The sequence below is a fragment of the Nycticebus coucang genome, chromosome 6 (genome assembly GCF_027406575.1).
Source record: "Nycticebus coucang isolate mNycCou1 chromosome 6, mNycCou1.pri, whole genome shotgun sequence".
NCBI classification, from domain to species: domain Eukaryota; kingdom Metazoa; phylum Chordata; class Mammalia; order Primates; family Lorisidae; genus Nycticebus; species Nycticebus coucang.
The window spans coordinates 91,129,037-91,148,756 of NC_069785.1; the positions used below are offsets into that span (position 1 = coordinate 91,129,037).

General features: G+C 40.2%; 1 protein-coding gene across 1 annotated transcript in view; it reads left to right on the plus strand.

Moving 5' to 3' along the window:
- LOC128588796 (POTE ankyrin domain family member A-like) overlaps window positions 1–19,720 on the plus strand; it is a 61,454-nt gene that overhangs the window by 26,282 nt on the left and 15,452 nt on the right. Inside the window, exon 3 of the mRNA XM_053595596.1 lies at window positions 13,965–14,071. Within this exon, the coding sequence (XP_053451571.1) occupies window positions 13,965–14,071 (107 nt within the window). The remainder of the gene's footprint in view (window positions 1–13,964; window positions 14,072–19,720) is intronic.

Here is a 19,720-nt window from a genome sequence, read left to right on the forward strand (position 1 = left end):
TTATTAATCCATTCGTGGATCGATGGGCACTTGGGCTTTTTCCATGACTTAGCAATTATGAATTGGGCTGCAATAAACATTCTGGTACAAATATCTTTGTTATGTTGTGATTTTTGGTCTTCTGGGTATATGCCCAGCAGAGGAATTACAGGATTGAATGGCAGATCTATTTTTAGATCTCTGAGTGTTCTCCATATATCTTTCCAAAAGGAATGTATTAATTTGCATTCCCACCAGCAGTGCAGAAGTGTTCCCTTTTCTCCGCATCCACGCCAACATCTCTGGTCTTGAGATTTTGTGATATAGGCTAGTCTCATTGGAGTTAGATGATATCTCAAAGTAGTTTCGATTTGCATTTCTCTGATGATTAAAGATGATGAGCATTTTTTCATATGTCTGAAGGCCGTGCGCCTGTCTTCTTCAGAGAAGTTTCTCTTCAAATCCCTTGCCCAGCCTGCGATGGGATCCCTTGTTTTTTTCTTGCTGATGCGTTTGAGTTCTCTGTGGATTCTGGTTATTAAACCTTTGTCAGAGATATACCCTGCAAATATCTTCTCCCATTCTGAGGGCTGTCTGCTTGCTCTGCTTACTGTGTTCTTAGCTGTGCAGAAGCTTTTTAGTTTGATCAAGTCCCAGTAGTGTATTTTTGAAGCTGCTTCAATTGCCCGGGGGGTTCTCCTCATGAAATACTCACCCAGACCAATTTCTTCAAGGGTTTTCCCTGCATTCTCCTCTAGTATTTTTATAGTTTCATGTCTTAAGTTTAAATCTTTAATCCAATGAGAGTCTATCTTAGTTAATGGTGAAAGGTGTGGGTCCAATTTCAGTCTTCTGCAGGTTGCCAGCCAGTTCACCCAGCACCATTTGTTAAATAGGGAATCTTTTCCCCACTGAATGTTTTTAATTGGCTTGTCAAAAATCAAATAGCGGTAAGTAGCTGGATTCATCTCTTGGTTCTCTATTCTATTCCAGATATCTACTTCTCTGTTTTTGTGCCAATACCATGCTGTTTTGATCACTATCGATTTGTAGTAAAGTCTGAGGTCTGGTAGCGTGATTCCTCCTGTTTTGTTTTTATTTCTGAGTAATGTCTTGGCTATTCGAGGTTTTTTCTGATTCCATATAAAACGAAGTAATGTTTTTTCAAGATCTTTAAAATATGACAGTGGAGCTTTAATAGGGAGTGCGTTGAAATTATATATTGCTTTGGGTAGTATGGACATTTTGATAATGTTGATTCTTCCTAGCCATGAGCATGGTATGTTTTTCCATTTGTTAACATTTTCAGCTATTTCTTTTCTTAGAGTTTCATAGTTCTCTTTATAGAGATCTTTCACGTCTTTTGTTAGGTAAATTCCCAAATATTTCATCTTCTTTGGCACTACTGTGAATGGGATAGAGTCCTTAACTGCTTTTTCAATTTGACTGTTGTTGGTGTATATAAAGGCTACTGATTTATGAATGTTGATTTTGTAACCTGAGACGCTGCTGTATTCCTTGATCACTTCTAGGAGTTTTGTAGTAGAGTCCCTAGTGTTTTCCAGATACACAATCATATCATCTGCGAAGAGCGAGAGTTTGATCTCTTCTGACCCTATATGGATACCCTTGATCGCCTTTTCTTCCCTAATTGCGGTGGCTAAAACTTCCATTACAATGTTGAAAAGCAATGGAGACAATGGGCAGCCTTGTCTGGTTCCTGATCTGAGTGGAAATGATTCCAATTTAACTCCATTCAATATGATATTGGCTGTGGGTTTGCTGTAGATAGCCTCTATCAGTTTAAGAAAAGTCCCTTCTAGACCAATTTTCTTGAGTGTTCTGATCATGAAGGGATGCTGGATATTATCAAAAGCTTTTTCTGCATCAATTGAGAGAATCATATGGTCTTTGTTTTTTAATTTGTTTATGTGCTGAATTACATTTATAGATTTACGTATATTGAACCAGCCTTGAGACCCTGGGATAAAACCAACTTGGTCATGATGTATAATTTGTTCGATGTGTTGTTGGATTCTGTTTGTTAGGATCTTGTTGAATATTTTTGCATCTATATTCATTAGTGATATTGGTCTATAATTTTCTTTTCTTGTTGGGTCTTTTCCTGGTTTGGGGATCAGGGTGATATTTGCTTCATAGAACGTGTTGGGTAGTCTTCCTTCTTTTTCTACATTTTGGAACAGGTTGAGTAATATAGGTACTAATTCCTCTTTAAAGGTTTGGTAGAATTCTGACGTGAAACCATCTGGTCCCGGGCTTTTCTTTTTAGGGAGGTTTTGTATAGTTGATGCTATTTCTGAACTTGATATGGGTCTGTTCAACATTTCCACTTGATTCTGGTTAAGTCTTGGAAGGTGGCGTGCTTCCAAGTATCGGTCTATTTCCTTCAGATTTTCATATTTCTGAGAATAAAGTTTCTTGTAATATTCATTAAGGATTTTTTGGATTTCTGATGAGTCTGTGGTTATTTTGTCTTTGTTGTTTCTGATTGATAATATTAGAGATTTTACTCTTTTTTTCCTGATTAGGTTGGCCAGAGGTTTATCTATTTTATTGACCTTTTCAAAAAACCAGCTTTTTGATTTATTGATCTGTTGTATTATTCTTTTGTTTTCAATTTCATTTAATTCTGCTCTAATTTTGGTTATTTCTTTTCTTCTACTGGGTTTGGGGTTGGAATGTTCTTCCTTTTCCAGTTGCGTGAGATGTCCCATTAAGTTGTTAACTTCCTCTCTTTCCGTTCTCTTGAAGAAGGCTTGCAGTGCTATAAATTTCCCTCTTAGAACTGCCTTTGCAGTGTCCCAGAGGTTCTGATAGCTTGTGTCTTCATTGTCATTTTGTTCCAAAAAATTGGTGATTTCTTTCTTAATCTCATCTCTGACCCAGCTATCATTCAGCATAAGGTTATTTAACTTCCATGTTTTTGTATGGGTATGCAGATTCCTGTTGTTACTCAATTCAAGTTTTATTCCATGATGGTCCGAGAAGATGCATGGAATAATTTCTATTCCTTTAAATTTACTGAGGTTAGACTTGTGACCTAAAATGTGATCAATTTTGGAGTAAGTTCCGTGGGCTGATGAGAAGTATGTGTATTCAGTTTTGTTGGGATGAAATGTTCTGTAGATGTCTGCTAAATCTAAATATTGGATGGTTAGGTTTAAATCTAAGATTTCTTTGCTCAGCTTCTTTCTGGAGGATCGATCCAACACTGCCAAGGGAGTGTTGAAATCTCCAACGATTATGGAGCTAGAGGAAATCAAGTTACTCATGTCTGTTAGAGTTTCTCTTATAAATTGAGGTGCATTCTGGTTGGGTGCATAGATATTAATAATTGAGATCTCGTCATATTGAGTATTACCCTTAACAAATATGAAGTGACCATTCTTGTCCTTCCTTACTTTTGATGGTTTAAAGCCTATTGTATCTGCAAATAAAATTGCAACACCTGCTTTTTTCTGATTACCATTTGCCTGAAATATGGATGACCATCCTTTCACCCTGAGTCTGTATTTGTCTTTTAAGTTGAGATGTGACTCTTGTATGCAACAAATATCTGGCTTAAGTTTTTGTATCCAGTCAGCTAACCTATGCCTCTTTAGAGGACAGTTTAAGCCATTCACATTGATGGAGAGTAAGGATAAGTCTGGTGGAATTTTGGGTATTGAGTTTTTCAAAGGTCCAGTGGACATTTTTAATCCTTTCGCCAGTGTGGAAGTTGGAGTTTGATCCGAAGTTTCTGAGTGAGTTTACTTTTGTGGTATAGGATTGGGTTGGTCATTGTGGAGGATAGGTCTGAGAACATCCTGAAGAGCTGGTTTACTTATGGCAAATTTTTTCAACATATGAATGTCATTGAAGTATTTAATTTCTCCATCATAGATGAAACTCAGTTTAGCTGGATACAAGATCCTGGGTTGAAAGTTTTTTTGCTTTAGGAGATTAAAAGTTGATGACCAGCCTCTTCTTGCTTGAAAAGTTTCAGCAGAGAGATCTGCAGTTATTCTAATATTCTTACCTTTGTACGTTATAGTTTTCTTTCGCCGGGCTGCTTTGAGAATCTTCTCTTTCATGTTAACTTTAGTGAAGCTAATTATGATATGTCTGGGAGATGGCTTATTGGGGTTGAATCGTACTGGGGTTCTGAAGCTGTCTGCTATCTGAATTTCAGATTCTCTAGGCATGTCTGGAAAATTTTCTTTCATAATTTCATGTAGAAGGGCCTCTGTGCCCTTGGCTGCAACTTCATCAGTCTCCGAAATTCCTATAACCCTTATGTTATTTTTTTTCGAATTATCTGAGAGCTCTCTGAGTGAGTGATCCGTTTTTGCTCTCCATTTCTCTTCCTCTTTGAGAGATTGGGAGCATTCGAAGACTTTATCTTCAATGTCAGAAATCCTTTCTTCTGCTTGCTCCATTCTGTTACTGAGGGATTCTACTGTATTTTTCATATCTTTGAGGGCTGTAAGTTCTCGTTTCAGTGTGTCTAAGTCTTTGGTGGTTTTGTCTTTAAATTCGTTAAATTCTTGAGACAGTTTTTGAATTTCTCCTCGAATTCCTAATTCCATTTTATTAATCTTGTCTGCAAACCAAATTCTGAATTCGACTTCTGACATCTCAGCCAGTTGTTTATGAATGGGATCTTCAATCATATCTGCCGTATCTTTTCTTGGGGGGGTTGATCTATTCTGGTTATTCATGTTACCAGAGTTTTTCCGCTGATTCCGCCCCATGGTTTACTCCCTTTGGTTTTTCCCCTGGGGTTTTATCGAGGGCCCGTACCGTGTTGTGGCCTGAGAAACTGGGGCCCTGTCTGGTGTGGTGGAGCAAAGTGGTTCTGTCTTGTTTTCAGCTGGTTTCTGTTCGATCCTATTGCAACTTCTACTCTGGCTTGAAGTCTCAGCTGTGTGGAAAAATCAGCAATTAAGTCACCCCGCCTGCCCACCTCTGGCCCCAGTTGGAAAAGGAGAATCAAACCTTCCTACAATCGCACACCCAGGGCACCACCTGAAAAGTCCTCAGTCTATTAGCCCAGTTCAAAAGGTCCGAATCAACTGTCTCAATCGGCACTTGTCTCAGGTGGAAGGGTTCAAGAGGTCTCTGGGAACTGGATCACAGGGGCCTGGTGACTCCTCTGAGACAGCTCACCCCAGTGCAGCGTGGAGTCAGGAGGAGCCACCCTGCAAACAGAGCAGTCTGGGAAGGTTGACGTCTCCTTCCCCACTTTGCCCCTCCGTCGGACCCAGTCACTGGTATCTCTGCAGATGGCTAACCCAGTTGCCTGCAGTGAACAGACACTCCAGGGGTTTGCACCTGCCTGAATCGCGAGGAAGTCTGCCAGGCCCCCGCAGACTGCCGCTATGTAGCAGGAGGAGATGGGGCCTGACATCTTTGAGTGTTTGATGCAGGTGATGGGAAGGAGGTGTTCACTCAGGCTTAGCCCCGTCCCTGATGGATGCTGCTAACAGAACAGAACAGAACAGACAACTTTGTGAGGTTCTGTCTCTGTTCCTGTCGTCGCCTACAGGAGACGGGCTGTTTTGAGTTCAAACGTCTTTGCTGCTGGAGAATTGCGTCTGAACACCTCTCTGGGTCGGCCCCGCCCTGGAGGCTTCTGGGTTTGTGAGCCGTGTCACCGGTGGCCTCCTCTGGTTGCCCAGGGAGACAGGTAGTGTGGCCTCAGAGTATCCAGAAGTGAGCGTTCTTCCGTTAAAGAAAAAACGGCTGTTGATCTACCTCCAGGGAACTGCTGCTCTGGTGTGGGCACTCAGGCGACCCTTTTCTCCTCTGTCCCGCGCCCCAGAGTCAGCACTGAGCGGCCGCAGTTTGTGCTGGGTCCACACCCCTTAAGAGATCCCCCAAGAATCAGAACTCTTGGGGGATGGGCCCCCAGACCCGGATTGGGAGTGGGGCGGGGGGAAGCTAGAGTTTCATTCAGTTTCACGCAATACTACGGTCCGGGGAGGGCTCCTGCACTGCACCGCAGGGAAGTGCCGCCAAGGCTTGATTTCCCCTCAGCGGAGTGCCCTCTCCTCGCTCACGTGTCCCAGAGTCAGCGCTGACCTGACGCAGCTCAGGCACTGTGCACTCCCCTCGAGAAATCACCCAAGGAGCCGAACTCCTGGGGGATAGGCCCTCAGACCCCGAGTGAGAGTAGGGGCTCTCAGCTCTCAGCGGGGAAGCTAGAGTCTTATTCAGTCTTGGGCCCCGTATGCCCGGGGAGGGTTGGTGCACTGCACCGCAGGGAAGTGTCGCCAAGGCTTGATTTCCCCTCAGCAGAGTGCCCTCTCCTCGCTCACGTGTCCCAGAGTCAGCGCTGACCTGACGCAGCTAAGGCACTGTGCACTCCCCTCGAGAAATCACCCAAGGAGCCGAACTCCTGGGGGATAGGCCCTCAGACCCCGAGTGAGAGTAGGGGTTCTCAGCTCTCAGCGGGGAGGCCCGAGTCTGATTCAGTCTTGGGCCCCCTATGCCCGGGGAGGGTTGGTGCACTGCACCGCAGGGAAGTGCCGCGAGGCGTGACTCCCCCTCAGCCCGGTGCCCTCTCCTCACTCGGCGCCTCAGAGTCAATGCTGACCAGTCGCAACTTGGGGACTGTCCACTCCCCTTGAGAAATCACCCAAGGATCTGAAGTCCTGGGGGACAGGCCTCCAGACCTCAGTGGGCGGGAGGGGAGCGCCGGGGATTCAGGGTTGCCGGCAAAGGATTCCCAAAGTTTTATTCAGCCCTATGTCCGGCAGGAGAACGCCACGGCACCCCAGTAGGGGAGGTAGGTCCAGTTTTTAGAAGGTCTCTCCCGTGGAGTGTAGTGGGAGGGGCTTTAATTTCTGCCCGCTTGTTCAATTGTGGGTCTCCAGAGCCGGTCTCATGGGGGAGGGGGACTCCCGTCCGCTTGGTGGTGGATTTTGTACCTTTTGTTTGCGTCCTTGTGATCACAACTTGCCTCAGCGGTGTTGATGTGCGTTCTTCAGCCTTCTCTCTTGGTGAGGCTCAAGTCCACCAGGATACTTACTAAATTCCTGTCCCTTAACTCTCCTTCTGGACGGGAGCCTTTGTTGAAAGCTGGCTTCAGTCCGCCATCTTGTCTCCCCATCGATACTTTTAAAGAAGCAGTAGGGGATACCCCTTTGTTATAAGGATTTATGGTAAACTAAATTTGTTAAATTTAAAACTTTTTCCTTATCAAATATTTTTCTCACCCAAGGTGTTTTTTTTTTAATTAGTGTAAAACACCACAAGAAAGCAAAATTTACTCTCTAAATAGGCTTTATCATAAAACTTTTCTGAAACAAATTTATTCTATTAATACAATAATTGGAAATCTTACTGTTCACAATTCCTAAAACATAAATCTCTCTGAGAAAGAGACTTATCTCAGTGGCAAGGCTTAAGAGGGAAAAATGGAAAGAAAAAGCAAAGTGATTAGAAATATGCAGGTCGGATGGCGCCTGTTGCTCAGTGGGTAGGGCACCTACCCCATATACTGAGGGTGGCATGTTCAAACTCAGCCCAGCCGAACTGCAACAAAAAAATAGCCAGGCAAAATGCTGGCCCCATATACTGAGGGTGGTGGATTCAAACCCCGCCCTGGCCAAACTGCAACAAAAAAAATAGCCAGGCGTTGTGGCCAGCCCCTGTAGTCCCAGCTACTTGGGAGGCTGAGGCAAGAGAATCGCCTAACCCCAGAAGTTGGAGGTTGCTGTGAGCAGTGTGATGCCCCGGCACTCTACTGAGGGCCATAAAGTGAAACTCTGTCTCTACAAAAAAAAAAAAAGAAGAAGAAGAAGAAAAGAAAAAAGAAATATGCAAGTCATTTGGAAATTAGGTAATTGAGGAAAAATACCAAGATGTCATTTATTGTCTATATTATTTTTTCCTTCTATTGTTTTTCCAGCTTATACGTTTAAACCAGGTTCTCTTCAGTTTGGGGGATGATCATTCTCTAGTTTGGAAAGAGAGTTAATGAGTACTAAACTTGCCTAGAGATCAGTTGTAAGAGGACTCTGATGAACCTAGATTGGCAGCAAGTCAGTGGTGATCAATTAGGAAGCAAGAGAGAAGAAGAAATACTTAAACAACTTCTCTTATCCCGGCAGAAACAGCTACACACATAAGTCTGGACACTGCTTTCAAATCTGAAATGTCTGGGTAGGAAGATGGGAGAAAAGGAGCTTATAAAAAGGAAAATCAGATTGCATTTTGAGTTTGCTAATCACTGCTCTCTGCCTATCTGGAAAATTAAATGTAATTTTCAGTAAATTACTCCACCTCTTATTCTTTCTGGCCAGATTCCCCAATAATAAAGGGAATCGTCTATATGGATGAGAGATGAGACTGAAGTGATGGTCAGCTCCACTAGATTGCTTAAGCATAGGAATCTGAACTCAATCTGGGGCTGAGTGACAAGCAAGACCTGCCTCTAACAACAATAATAAAAAAACTTCCTTGAGATTCTGCTACACCCCGGTTAATAACCAATAAATACATAAATGCACTATATGAATTCCCATATCTCAAAAACTTAAGACTCTAGAAGAGTTGGAGTTTAATAGGTGGCACTTGCTTAAAATCTCTCCTTTCCAATAATATTAGCCTGCCTTTTCTTTTCTTTTTTTTTTTTTTTTTTGTTAGAGACAGAGTCTCACTTTATCACCCTTAGTAGAGTGTCGAGGCAGCACACAGCTCACAGCAACCTCCAACTCCTGGGCTTAGGCGATTCTCTTGCCTCAGCCTCCCAAGAAGCTAGGACTACAGGTGCCCATCACAATGCCCAGCTAATTTTTTTTTTTTTTTGTACTTATCGTTGTTGTTTGGCAGGCCCGGGCTGGATTCAAACCTGCCAGCTCCAGTGTATGTGGTGGCACCGTGGCCACTGAGTTACAGGTGCTGAGCCATTAGCCTGTCTTTTATCTGTCTTTCTCTACCTCTGTGGTTGAGAAGCTAAAAGGAATATTATTGATAATATCTGTCAGTTTACAGATAACACTGTGTTCCTTCCAACTACCAATCATTCACTACCATGAAGTGCTTGATTTGAAATTAGATTATGTTCAGTCTTTCAGTAGTAGAGGTTGCATTTTTAAGGGTCTTCTCTCTGTTATTCAGGTACTTAGGTTAACAAATGTTTATTACAAGTAGGGTTACCTCAACTGGAATAAGTAGCAAATATTGAACAAGTTTGTTAGTCAAAGCTGAATTATGGACTAACTTAGTATGTTACGTTCATACAGCTTTGGCACAATCAGGATGGCAATTTTAAGCATTGAAAACTATGAATTTAGTAAGAATACAGATAGGAATTTCAAGAACAACTTAGTTCCAGCAGTACTATGAACTAACCATCAATTTGGTTAACAACGAGGGAAAATTCAATACCAATAGCTTATAAATGAAAGTTGGAATAATTCTTGAAGTGTTTATTATGAGTTTTAATAGCAATATTTATTACATGTTGGGGCTTGATTTTTTTTTGTTTTAGTAAAACATATGATACCAAAGAAAGGAAAGATTTTACATAGAAATAAATACTTGCTTCACACATAGTGACCAATTGGAAATCATGGTACATCCATAGCAAATAGGAAAACGCAAGGGCTAAGTGTGGCCCATAGGTAGGTTTAGTCTGTGTCCATAAAGTGAGCTAACATGTGACCTTGGGAGACTCATGCAGAAGTCTTGAATTCAGGCTTCTCTTCAGAATGAAACCTGCTATCCCTGAGCCCATAATACTGTTGGGCGTGCTGTGCAGAGATTGCCCCTTTATGTGAAGCACAGGTTCCCCACTTTAATGCTGTGCGTACCTGGGTATGTACCAGATCACCTACTTTGTCTCTGTAAGTATTTTAGTTTACAACTCCTACTTTAGGGTGTATTTTGATAAAGATTTGAAAGTTTCAGGACAGTTTACATTTCTTTACAATGGATTATCTATATTTTATATAAATCCTTTATTAATAGAGTTGTAGAATTTAAAATTTATTTTTTAACAATTCTTTCTTTCTCTCCTTTCTTCCTTTCTTTCTTCCCTTCTTTCTTTCTTTCTCCTTCCTTTCCCACCCTTCTCTCCTCTCCCTCCCTTCTTTCCATTCTTTTCTTTTTTTCTTTTCTCCTTCACTCCCTCCCTTCCTTCCTTCCTTCCTTTCTTTTTTTCTTCTTTTTTTTGGGGGGGGAGAAAGTGTCACTCTGTCACCCCAGCTCTAGAGCATGGTGGCATCATTGTAGCTCACTGTAACCTCAAACTCCTGGGCTCAAGCAATCCTCTTGCCCCAGCTTGCTCAGTAACTGGGACTACAGGCATGTGCCCCCAAGCCTGGGTAAATTTTTTCTAATTTTGGTAAAGATGGGATCTGCCTCTTCTTTGGGCTTGTCTCAAACTCCTGATCTCAAGCAATCCTCTTCTCTCAGCCTCCAGGGTGCTGGGATTACAGGTGTGAGCCACTGCACCTGCCCTCGTTTTCTTTACATATGCCAGAAATAGTTACCTTCACATTAGAATGTCTTTTTAGGTCCCTTATGGTTATAGTTGCATAGGTTATGCATACTGTAGACAACACTAGATCTTTCTCCTTAGAGAAATACCAGTCATATGTAGTGGCTTTCATTATGCTGAAAAGAAATCCCTATGGATCTGTACTAGAATTTTTGTTGATAAGGCATTTTATTTTTATTTCTAATTTTTATTTTACCTAAAATAAAAAGCAGATTGTAAATGAATTTTAAAAAGGAAATATATATATCAGGGTCCCAGGATTATCATTACAATTGCAAATAAAATTTCATCCCAAGCTTTCTAACAGCTAAGATAAACTATCATTTATAACAAGAGAAACCCCATAGACCATTTAATAATTGGCTAGTAATCATTAATGCAAGCGCTACTTTAATTGGCAATTAAAGTTTGTTTCAGCCGGGCGCGGTGGCTCACGCCTGTAATCCCAGCACTGTGGGAGGCTGAGGAGGGAGAATCGCTTGAGCTCAGGAGTTCGAGACTCGCCTGAGCGACAGTGAGACCCCGACTCGTGGAAAAAAAAAAAAAATGGAAAAATCCAGCCGGGCGCCGTTGCGAGCGCCTGTAATCTCAGCGGCTTCCGGAGGCTGAGGCAGCCGGGTGCCCGCAACCCGAGTCTAAGGTTGTGGTGAGCTACCACGCCCACTGCACTCTGCTCAGGGGCATAGGGTGGGACCCTGTCTCAACAAAAAAAAAAAAAAAAAAAAGTAAAGACATAAAAAATAAGCAACGTGGGGCGGCACCTGTGGCTCAGTGAGTAGGGCGCCGGCCCCATATGCCGAGGGTGGTGGGTTCAAACCCAGCCCCGGCCAAACTGCAACAGAAAAATAGCCGGGCGTTGTGGCGGACGCCTGTAGTCCCAGCTGCTCGGGAGGCTGAGGCAGGAGAATCGCGTAAGCCCAAGAGTTAGAGGTTGCTGTGAGCCGTGTGACGCCACGGCACTCTACCCGAGGGCGGTACCGTGAGACTCTGTCTCTACAAAAAAAAAAAAATAAGCAACGAAATAAAATTAAAAAGCCAAAAAAAAAATAATAAAATAAAAAGTTTGTTTCAAGCCCAGCTCTTCTAATTCAGAGCCCATTTCCTTAGTCATCCGTCTGGAGCAGGAGTGCCTGACTTTGGGATCTAGGATCCTGATGCCACTGACAGAAGAAATCCAAGCAAGTTAGTGAAACCAGGAAGAAAGCTCCCCCTTTGTTGGAAAGCTCTCAGAACTTTATTTCTCAAACTTGAATTCCTCACATGCTAATATCTGTTATAAAAAGGTGTTGTAAAACAGGGATCAGGCAAAGTTTAAGAGATTTCTTGATGCTGGATATATATTGCACAGTTTTGTAATCTTTCTCAAACATGGATTATCCAATCTTTCTCATGGGGTATTCGCGGGTACCGGCCCCAACACGCTATGGGTTCCCTTCCGGTGAAGGCTTGGTGGGGCAGAAGGCCATCGCAAAATTGGAAAATAGGAAGAAATAGACAAGCAAGAGATAAATAAATAGTTTTTAAAGCAGCGGGGATTCGGGAGATCGCATACCTATTTTCGTGAGGCTTCCAGTATGCCACCCCGAATACCAGGCTAGTTCTGTACTTACTTCCTACACAAGTGTTTGAAATTATAATGATGTTTCAATCATAAATTTCATGAAAGCAAGACAAACAATCCCGTCATGGTTCTTGCTGCACTTGCATTTCTTTAACTATACTATTTCTTGAACTATGTTAATTGTATGGATTTACTTGTTATTTTTATTGTTTTAAGGTATTTATAATCCTAATACAGAGTTTGGATAGTGAAACAGTCCAGGAGCAGATGTCATAGAAATACCCTAATTATACCAAGCTTGCAAATCACAAAAGTGATTTTTTAATACCCCCAAATCCTTATGTCCAAACAGACAGACTCCTCTAGCCAAACCAAGGTGACAGAAAAAAAGAGATATTTCATATCCATCTCTGCTCCAGAGCAATTCTTGCTGTGTTCAACAAAGTTTAAACATCCTACATTCCCAACTCCCTAAAATCACTCTCCCAGAGTGAGCAGCTCTGCCCTGGCAGAAAACCTCTGCAGCGGCTTGCAGTGCAGTGCTGTAGGGGTAGGGGGAAGTTCCAGCAAGACAGCCTTCAGAATCTTTGGTTGTTGTTTTTGTTTGTTTGTTGGTTTGTTTGTTTGTTTTTGAGACAAGAGTGTCACTTTGTCACCCGTGGCAGATTACTGTGACATCACAGCTCACAGTAACCTCCAACTCTTGTGCTTAGGTGATTCTCTTGCCTCAGCGTCCAGAGTAGCTGGGGCTACAGGCTCCCACCACAACGCCCAGCTATTTTTGTTGTTGTTGCATTTTGGCAGGGGCGGGTTCGAACACACCGCCCTCGATATATGGGGCTGGCGCCCTACTCACTGAGCCACAAGAGCCACCCCAGCCTTCAGAATTTTAAAGGGTCAGGTCTCTACAGTGCTTTGTACTGAAATCAAGGTTCCTCTCCAATCACTTACCTCCTTTTTCTGTTTTCCTTTTGTCCATCCTCTGTAATCATATTCCTAACTTAATTCCTAATCTACTTACATCTAATAACTGAATGTTGGTTTTAAACTTATAAAATCATTATTACTAGTAATGCAAGCACATCAAGATATGACTCTTCCCTTAAGTATTCCCACATGCACCCTGCATCTTATAATCTTCAACTTATGGTGGTGTAAATATTCCTTGGGATAGAGTTTATAAACACTACTCTAGAGAAAATGATTTAGATCATTAATTCAATAAAAATATTTAAAGCATTTACTACTGTGTCTTACTGTTTCAGAATATAGGGATGAAAGAGACAGACCCCGGCTCAGTGCTGGTAGCACAGTGGTTATGGCATTATGGCACCAGCCACATGCACCAAGGCTGCCCCATTTGAACCCTGCCTAGGCCAGCTAAACAACAATGACAATTGCAACAACAATAACAACAACAAATAGCTGGGCATTGTGGCAGGTGCCTGTAGTCCCAGCTACTTGGGAGGCTGAGGCAAGGGAATCGCTTAAGCCCAAGAGTTTGAGGTTGTTGTGAGCTGTGATGCTACAGCACTCTACTGAGGGCAACATAGTGAGAGACTCTGTCTCAAAAAAAGAGAGAGAGACAGCCCTTGCCCTCAAGGAGCTCCTGATTTCAATGGGAGACAATAAAGTAATTATACTACACCATGATAAATTCCATGATAGAAGCAGAGTCTTCAAAGTGGTAAATGTGTTAAGTGAGCTTTAGAGATGGCCAAAGTTAATGTGGTGAGGCAGAGGAGGGGTGATTCAAGGTGAAGGAGCAGTGCCTGGAAAGCACAGAAGGAAGGAAGTGCTTTCTATTACTTTCTACATTACATGTGTACGTTCATGAAATCTTATGTGAGGTTTTCACTTGAGTTGAGGAATATGTGATTTTGTGAATTATAAATTGTTTTTTCTGTTTTACAGAAGCAACTTACACCACTGTTACTTGCCATAAATGGACAAAATCTTAAAATGGTGGAATTTTTGGTAAAGAATAAAGCAGATATAAATGCAGTTGATAAATATGAAAGGTACAGTAGGTTTTTTTATTCCAGAATATAACAAGGGTACATACGATTTGGTTACATAGTTTGCTTTTATACATTTTAAGTCAAAGTTATATGTGTACCCTTCACCCAGAAAATGTGCAATGTACCCCTGGGGTACAATGTACCCACGGGGTGGGAATCTACACATCTCTTTCTCCCCCCCCCACTTAAGTTTGTTGATTTTTGCTTTCATATGAGCACATAGATGTTGATCTAGTTCCAGTTTGGTACTGAGTACATGTGGTATTTGTTTTTCCATTCTTGTGATACTCACTTAGAATAATCTCCAATTCCATCCATGTTGTTACAAAAGATGTTCGACCACCATCATTTTGTGGCTGAATAGTATCCAATGGTGTATATATGTATGTTTAGGTACACACACATGAAATATATATCACATTTTATTAATCCATCCATGTGTTGATGGTCACTGGGTTGTTTCCACGTCTTTGCAATTGTGAATTGTGCTGCTATCAAGACTCAAGTGAAAGTGTCTTTGTTATAAAATGTCTTTTCTTTTCCTTTGGGTAAATTCCTAGTAGAGGGATTGTAAGATCAGATGGCAGGTCTACTTTAAGTTTTCTAAGTAATATCTGTATTTTTCATAGAGGTTGGACTAGTCTGCTGTCCCACCAAGAGTATAGGACTATTCCTTTCTCTCCACATGCATGCCAGCATCTGCTGCTTTGGGATTTTATGATGTCAGCCATTCTCCCTAAGGGCTAGTTGATATTTTCAATATGATTTTGATTTGCATTTCCCTGATGATTAGGGATGTTCAGCATTTTTTCATGTGTTTGTTAGCCATTAGTCTATCTTCATGAGAAAAGTTTCTGTTCATATGTCTTTCCCAACTTTCAATGATATTGTTTGATCTTTTCTTGTTAATGTACTTGAGTTCTTTGTAGATTCTCATTATCAGTGCTTTATTAGATGTGTAGTATGCAAATGTCTTCTTCAAATCTGTGGGTTATCCATTTACTTTGTGGATTATGTCCTTGGCTGTGCAGAAACTGTTAAACTTGATCAGGTTCCATTTACTTATTTTTGCCATAGGGGTCTTATTTCCCTAGGCTGATATCTATAAGAGTTTTTCCAACACTTTCTTATAGATTACTTGTAGTTGAGAAATTAAGTTTAAATATTTTATCTATCGTGAGTTAATTATTTTTTATTTAGGGATCTAAAATAAAATTTAAATCTTTCATCTATCATGAGTTAAATTTTTTATTAAATCATAGCTGTGTACATTAATGTAATTATGGGGTACAATGTGCTGGTTTTATGTACAATTTGAAATACTTTAATCAAACTGGTTAACATAGCCTTCACCACATTTTTTTAGTTATTGTGTTAAGACATTTATATTCTACACTTAGTAGATTTAATGTGTACCCTTGTAAAATGCACCATAGGTGTGGTCCTACCAATTACCTTCCCTCCACTCATCCTCCCCCCTAGCCTTCCCTCCCCATCCTCTTCCCCCTTCATCTTGGGCTGTAGTTGGGTTATAGCTTTCATATGGAAATGTGGGTATTTATAAATTGGTTTCATAGTAGAGCTGAGTACATTGGATACTTTTTCTTCTTTTCTTGAGATACTTTACTAAGAAGAATATGTTCCAGGACCATCCATGTAAACATAAAAGAGGTAAAGACTCTGTCCTTTTTTTTTTTTAAATGCAATTAGGGGGTACAATGTGCTGGTTTTATATACCATTGGAATTATTTTCATTAAACTGGTTAATATAGCTTTCACTGAATTTTCTTAGTTATTGTGTTAAGACATTTATATTCTACAATTAGTAAATTTAACATGTACCCTTGTAAAATGCACTGTAGTTGTGTTCCAACCAATTACCCTCCCTCCACTAGCCTTCCCCCCTCCACTCCCACTCCTCTTTCCCTTTCTTCTTGGGCTATAGTTGGATTATAGCTGGCTATATATAAATTGGTTTCATAGCAGGGCTGACAACATTGGATACTTTTTCTTCCATTCTTGAGATACTTTGCTAAGAAGAATATGTTCCAGCTCCATCCATGTAATCATGAAAGAGGTAAAGTCTCCATCTTTTTTAAGGCTGCATAATATTCCATGGTGTACATATACCACAATTTATTGATCCATTCATGTGTCAGTGGGCACTTGGCCTTCTTCCATGACTTAGCAATTATGAACTGGGCTGCAATAAACATTCTGGTACAAAGGTCTTTCTTATAAAGTTATTTTTGGTCTTCTGGATGTATACCTAATAGAAGAATTGTAGGATAGAATAGCAGGTCTATTTTTAGATCCCTAAGTGATCTCCCAACATCTTTCCAAAAGGAATATAGTTTGCATTCCCACCAGCAGTGCAGAAGTGTTCCCTTTTCTCCACATCCACGCCAACATCTCTGGTCTTGGGATTTTGTGATGTGGGCTAATCTTACTGGGCTTAGATGATATCTCAGAGTACTTTTGATTTGCATTTCTCTGAGGATTAAAGATGATGAGCATTTTTTCATGTGTCTGTAGGCTTTGTGTCTGTCTTCTACAGAGAAGTTTCTCTTCAAGTCCCTTGCTCACCCTGAAATGGGATCACTTGTTCTTTTCTTGCTAATACTTTTGAGTTCTCTATGGATTTTGGTTATTAAACCTTTGTTGGAGACATATCCTGCAAATATCTTCTCCCATTCTGAGAGCTGGCTGCTTGCTTTACTTACTGTGTTTTTGGCTGTGCAGAAGTTTTTAGTTTGATCAGATCCCAGTAATGTATTTTTGGTGTTGCTTCAATTGCCCAGGGGGTCTTCCTCATAAAATATTCACCCAGGCTGATTTATTCTAGTGTTTTCCCTGCACTTACTTCTAGTATTTTTATAGTTTCATGTCTTAAGATTAAATCTCTAATCCAGTGAGAGTCTATCTTACTTAATGGTGAAAGGTGTGGGTCCAGTTTCAGTCTTCTACAGGTTGCCAGCCATTTGCCAGCACCATTTGTTAAATAGGGACTCTTTTCCCCACTGAATGTTTTTAATTTGCTTATCAGAGATCAAATAACATAAGTAGCTGGGTTCATCTCGTGGTTCTGTATTCTGTTCCCCACATCTACCTTTCTGTTTTTGTGCCAGTACCAGGCAGTTTTGATCACTATTGATTTATAGTATAATCTGACGTCAGGTCTGGTAGCGTGACTCCTCCTGCTTTGTTTTTATTTCTGAGTAATGTCTTGTCTATTTGAGGTTTTTTATGATTACATATAAAACGAAGTATTTTTCTTTTCTTGAGATCTTTAAAGTATGACAGTGGAGCTTTAATAGGGATTGCATTAAAATTGTATATTGCTTTGTTAATATGGACATTTTAACAATGTTGATTCTTCCCGGCCATGAGCTTGGTATGTTTTTCCAATTGTTAACATCTTCAGCTATGTCTTTTCTTAGAGTTTTATAGTTCTCTTTATAGAGATCTTTCACATCCTTTGTTAGGTAAACTCCAAAATATTTCATCTTCTTTGGCACTACTGTGAAAGCTGTTTTTTTCAGCTTGACTATTGTTGGTATACATAAAGACTACAGAATTATGACTGTTGATTTTATAACCTGAGATGCTGCTGTATTCCTTGATCACTTCTAAGAGTTTTGTAGTAGAATCCCTGGTGTTTGCAGATACACAAACGTATCAACTGCAAAGAGTGAAAGTTTGATCTCTCTGTCCCTATATGGATACCCTTGATCACCTTTTCTTCCCTAATTGCAATGACTAAGACTTCCATTACAAAGTTGAAAAGCAGTGGAGACAATGGGGAAACTTGCCTGGTTCCTGATCTGAGTGGATGAGTTCAATTTAACGCCATTCAATATGATTTTGGCTGTGGGTTTGCTGTACATGGCCTCTATCAGTTTAAGAAATGTTCCTTCTATGCCAATTTTCTTAAGTGTTCTGATCATGAAAGGATGCTGGATATTATCAAAAGCTTTTTCTGCATCAATTGAGAGAATCATATGGTCTTTGTTTTTTATTTTGTTTATGTAATGAATTATATTTATAGATTTATGTATATTGAACCAGCCTTGAGATCCTGGGATAAAACCCACTTAGTCATGGTGTATAATTTGTTTGATGTGTTGCTGGTTTCTGTTTGCTAGGATCTTGTTGAATATTTTTGCATCAATATTCATTAGTGATATTGGTCTATAATGTTCTTTTCTTGTTGGGTCTTTTCCTGGTTTGGGGATCAAGGTGATGTTTGCTTCATAGAATGTGTTGGGTAGTATTCCTACTTTTTCTATATTTTGGAAAAGATTAAGTAATATAGGTCATAGTACCTCTTTAAAGGTTTGGTAGAATTCTGATGTGAGTCCATCTGGTCCCAGGCTTTTGTTTTTAGGGAGATTTTGTATGGTTGGTGCTATTTCAGAACTTGATATAGGCCTGTTCAACATTTCCACTTCTTTCTGGATAAGTCTAGGAAGATGGCATGCTTCCAAGTATTGGTCTATTTCCTTCAAATTGCCATATTTCTGAGAATAGAGTTTTTTGTAATATTCATTAAGGATTTTTTGAATTTCTGAGGAGTCTGTTGTTATTTCATCTTTGCCATTTCTGATTCATGAAATTAGAGATTTTAATTTTCTTTTTCTGGTTAGGCTAGCCAAACGTTTAACTATTTTATTGACATTTTCAAAAAACAAACTTTTTGATTCATTGATTTGTTGTATGATTCTTTTGTTTTAAATTTCATTTAATTCTGCTCTAATTTTGATTATCTCTTTTCTTCTTCTGGGTTTGGGGTTGGAATGTTCTTCCTTTTCCAGTTGCTTGAGATGTCCCATTAAGTTGTTAACTTCCTCTCTTTCCATTCTCTTGAGGAAGGCTTGCAGTGCTATAAAATTCCCTCATAGGATTGTCTTTGTGATATCCCAGAGGTTCTGGTAATTCATGTCTTCATTATCATTTTTTTCCAAAAATTTTGTAATTTTCTTCTTAATCTTGTCTATGACCCAGCTATTGTTCAGCATAAGGTTATTTAATTTCCATGTTTTTGTATGAGTATGCAGATTCCTGTTGTTACTGAGTTCAACTTTTATTCCATGATGGTCTGAGAAGATGCAAGGAATAGTTTCTATTCTTTTAAATTTGCTGAGGTTAGGCTTGTGACCTAAGATGTGATCAATTTTGGAGGATGTTCCATGGGCTGATGAGAAGAATGTGTATTCAATTTTGTTAAGATGAAATGTTCTATTAATGTCTGTTAAATCCGATTGTTGAATCATTAAGTTTAAATCTAAAATTTCTCTGCTTAGTTTCTTATTGGAGGATCTATTCAACACTGCCAGAGAAGTGTTAAAATCTCCAACTATAATGGTGCTGAAGGAAATCAAGTTGCTCGTGTCTGCTAGAGTCTCTCTTATAAATTGAGGCACATTCTGGTTGGGTGCATAAATGTTAATAATTGAAATGTCATCATGTTGAGTGTTACCCTTAACAAATATGGGTATCTTTCCTTACTTGTGTTGGTTTAAAGCTTGTTGTACCTGAAAAAAGAAAAAAAAAAAAAAAGCTTATTGTACCTGCAAATAAAATTGCAACACCTGCTTTTTCTGATTTCCATTTGCCTGAAATATAGATGACCATCCCTTCACCCTGAGT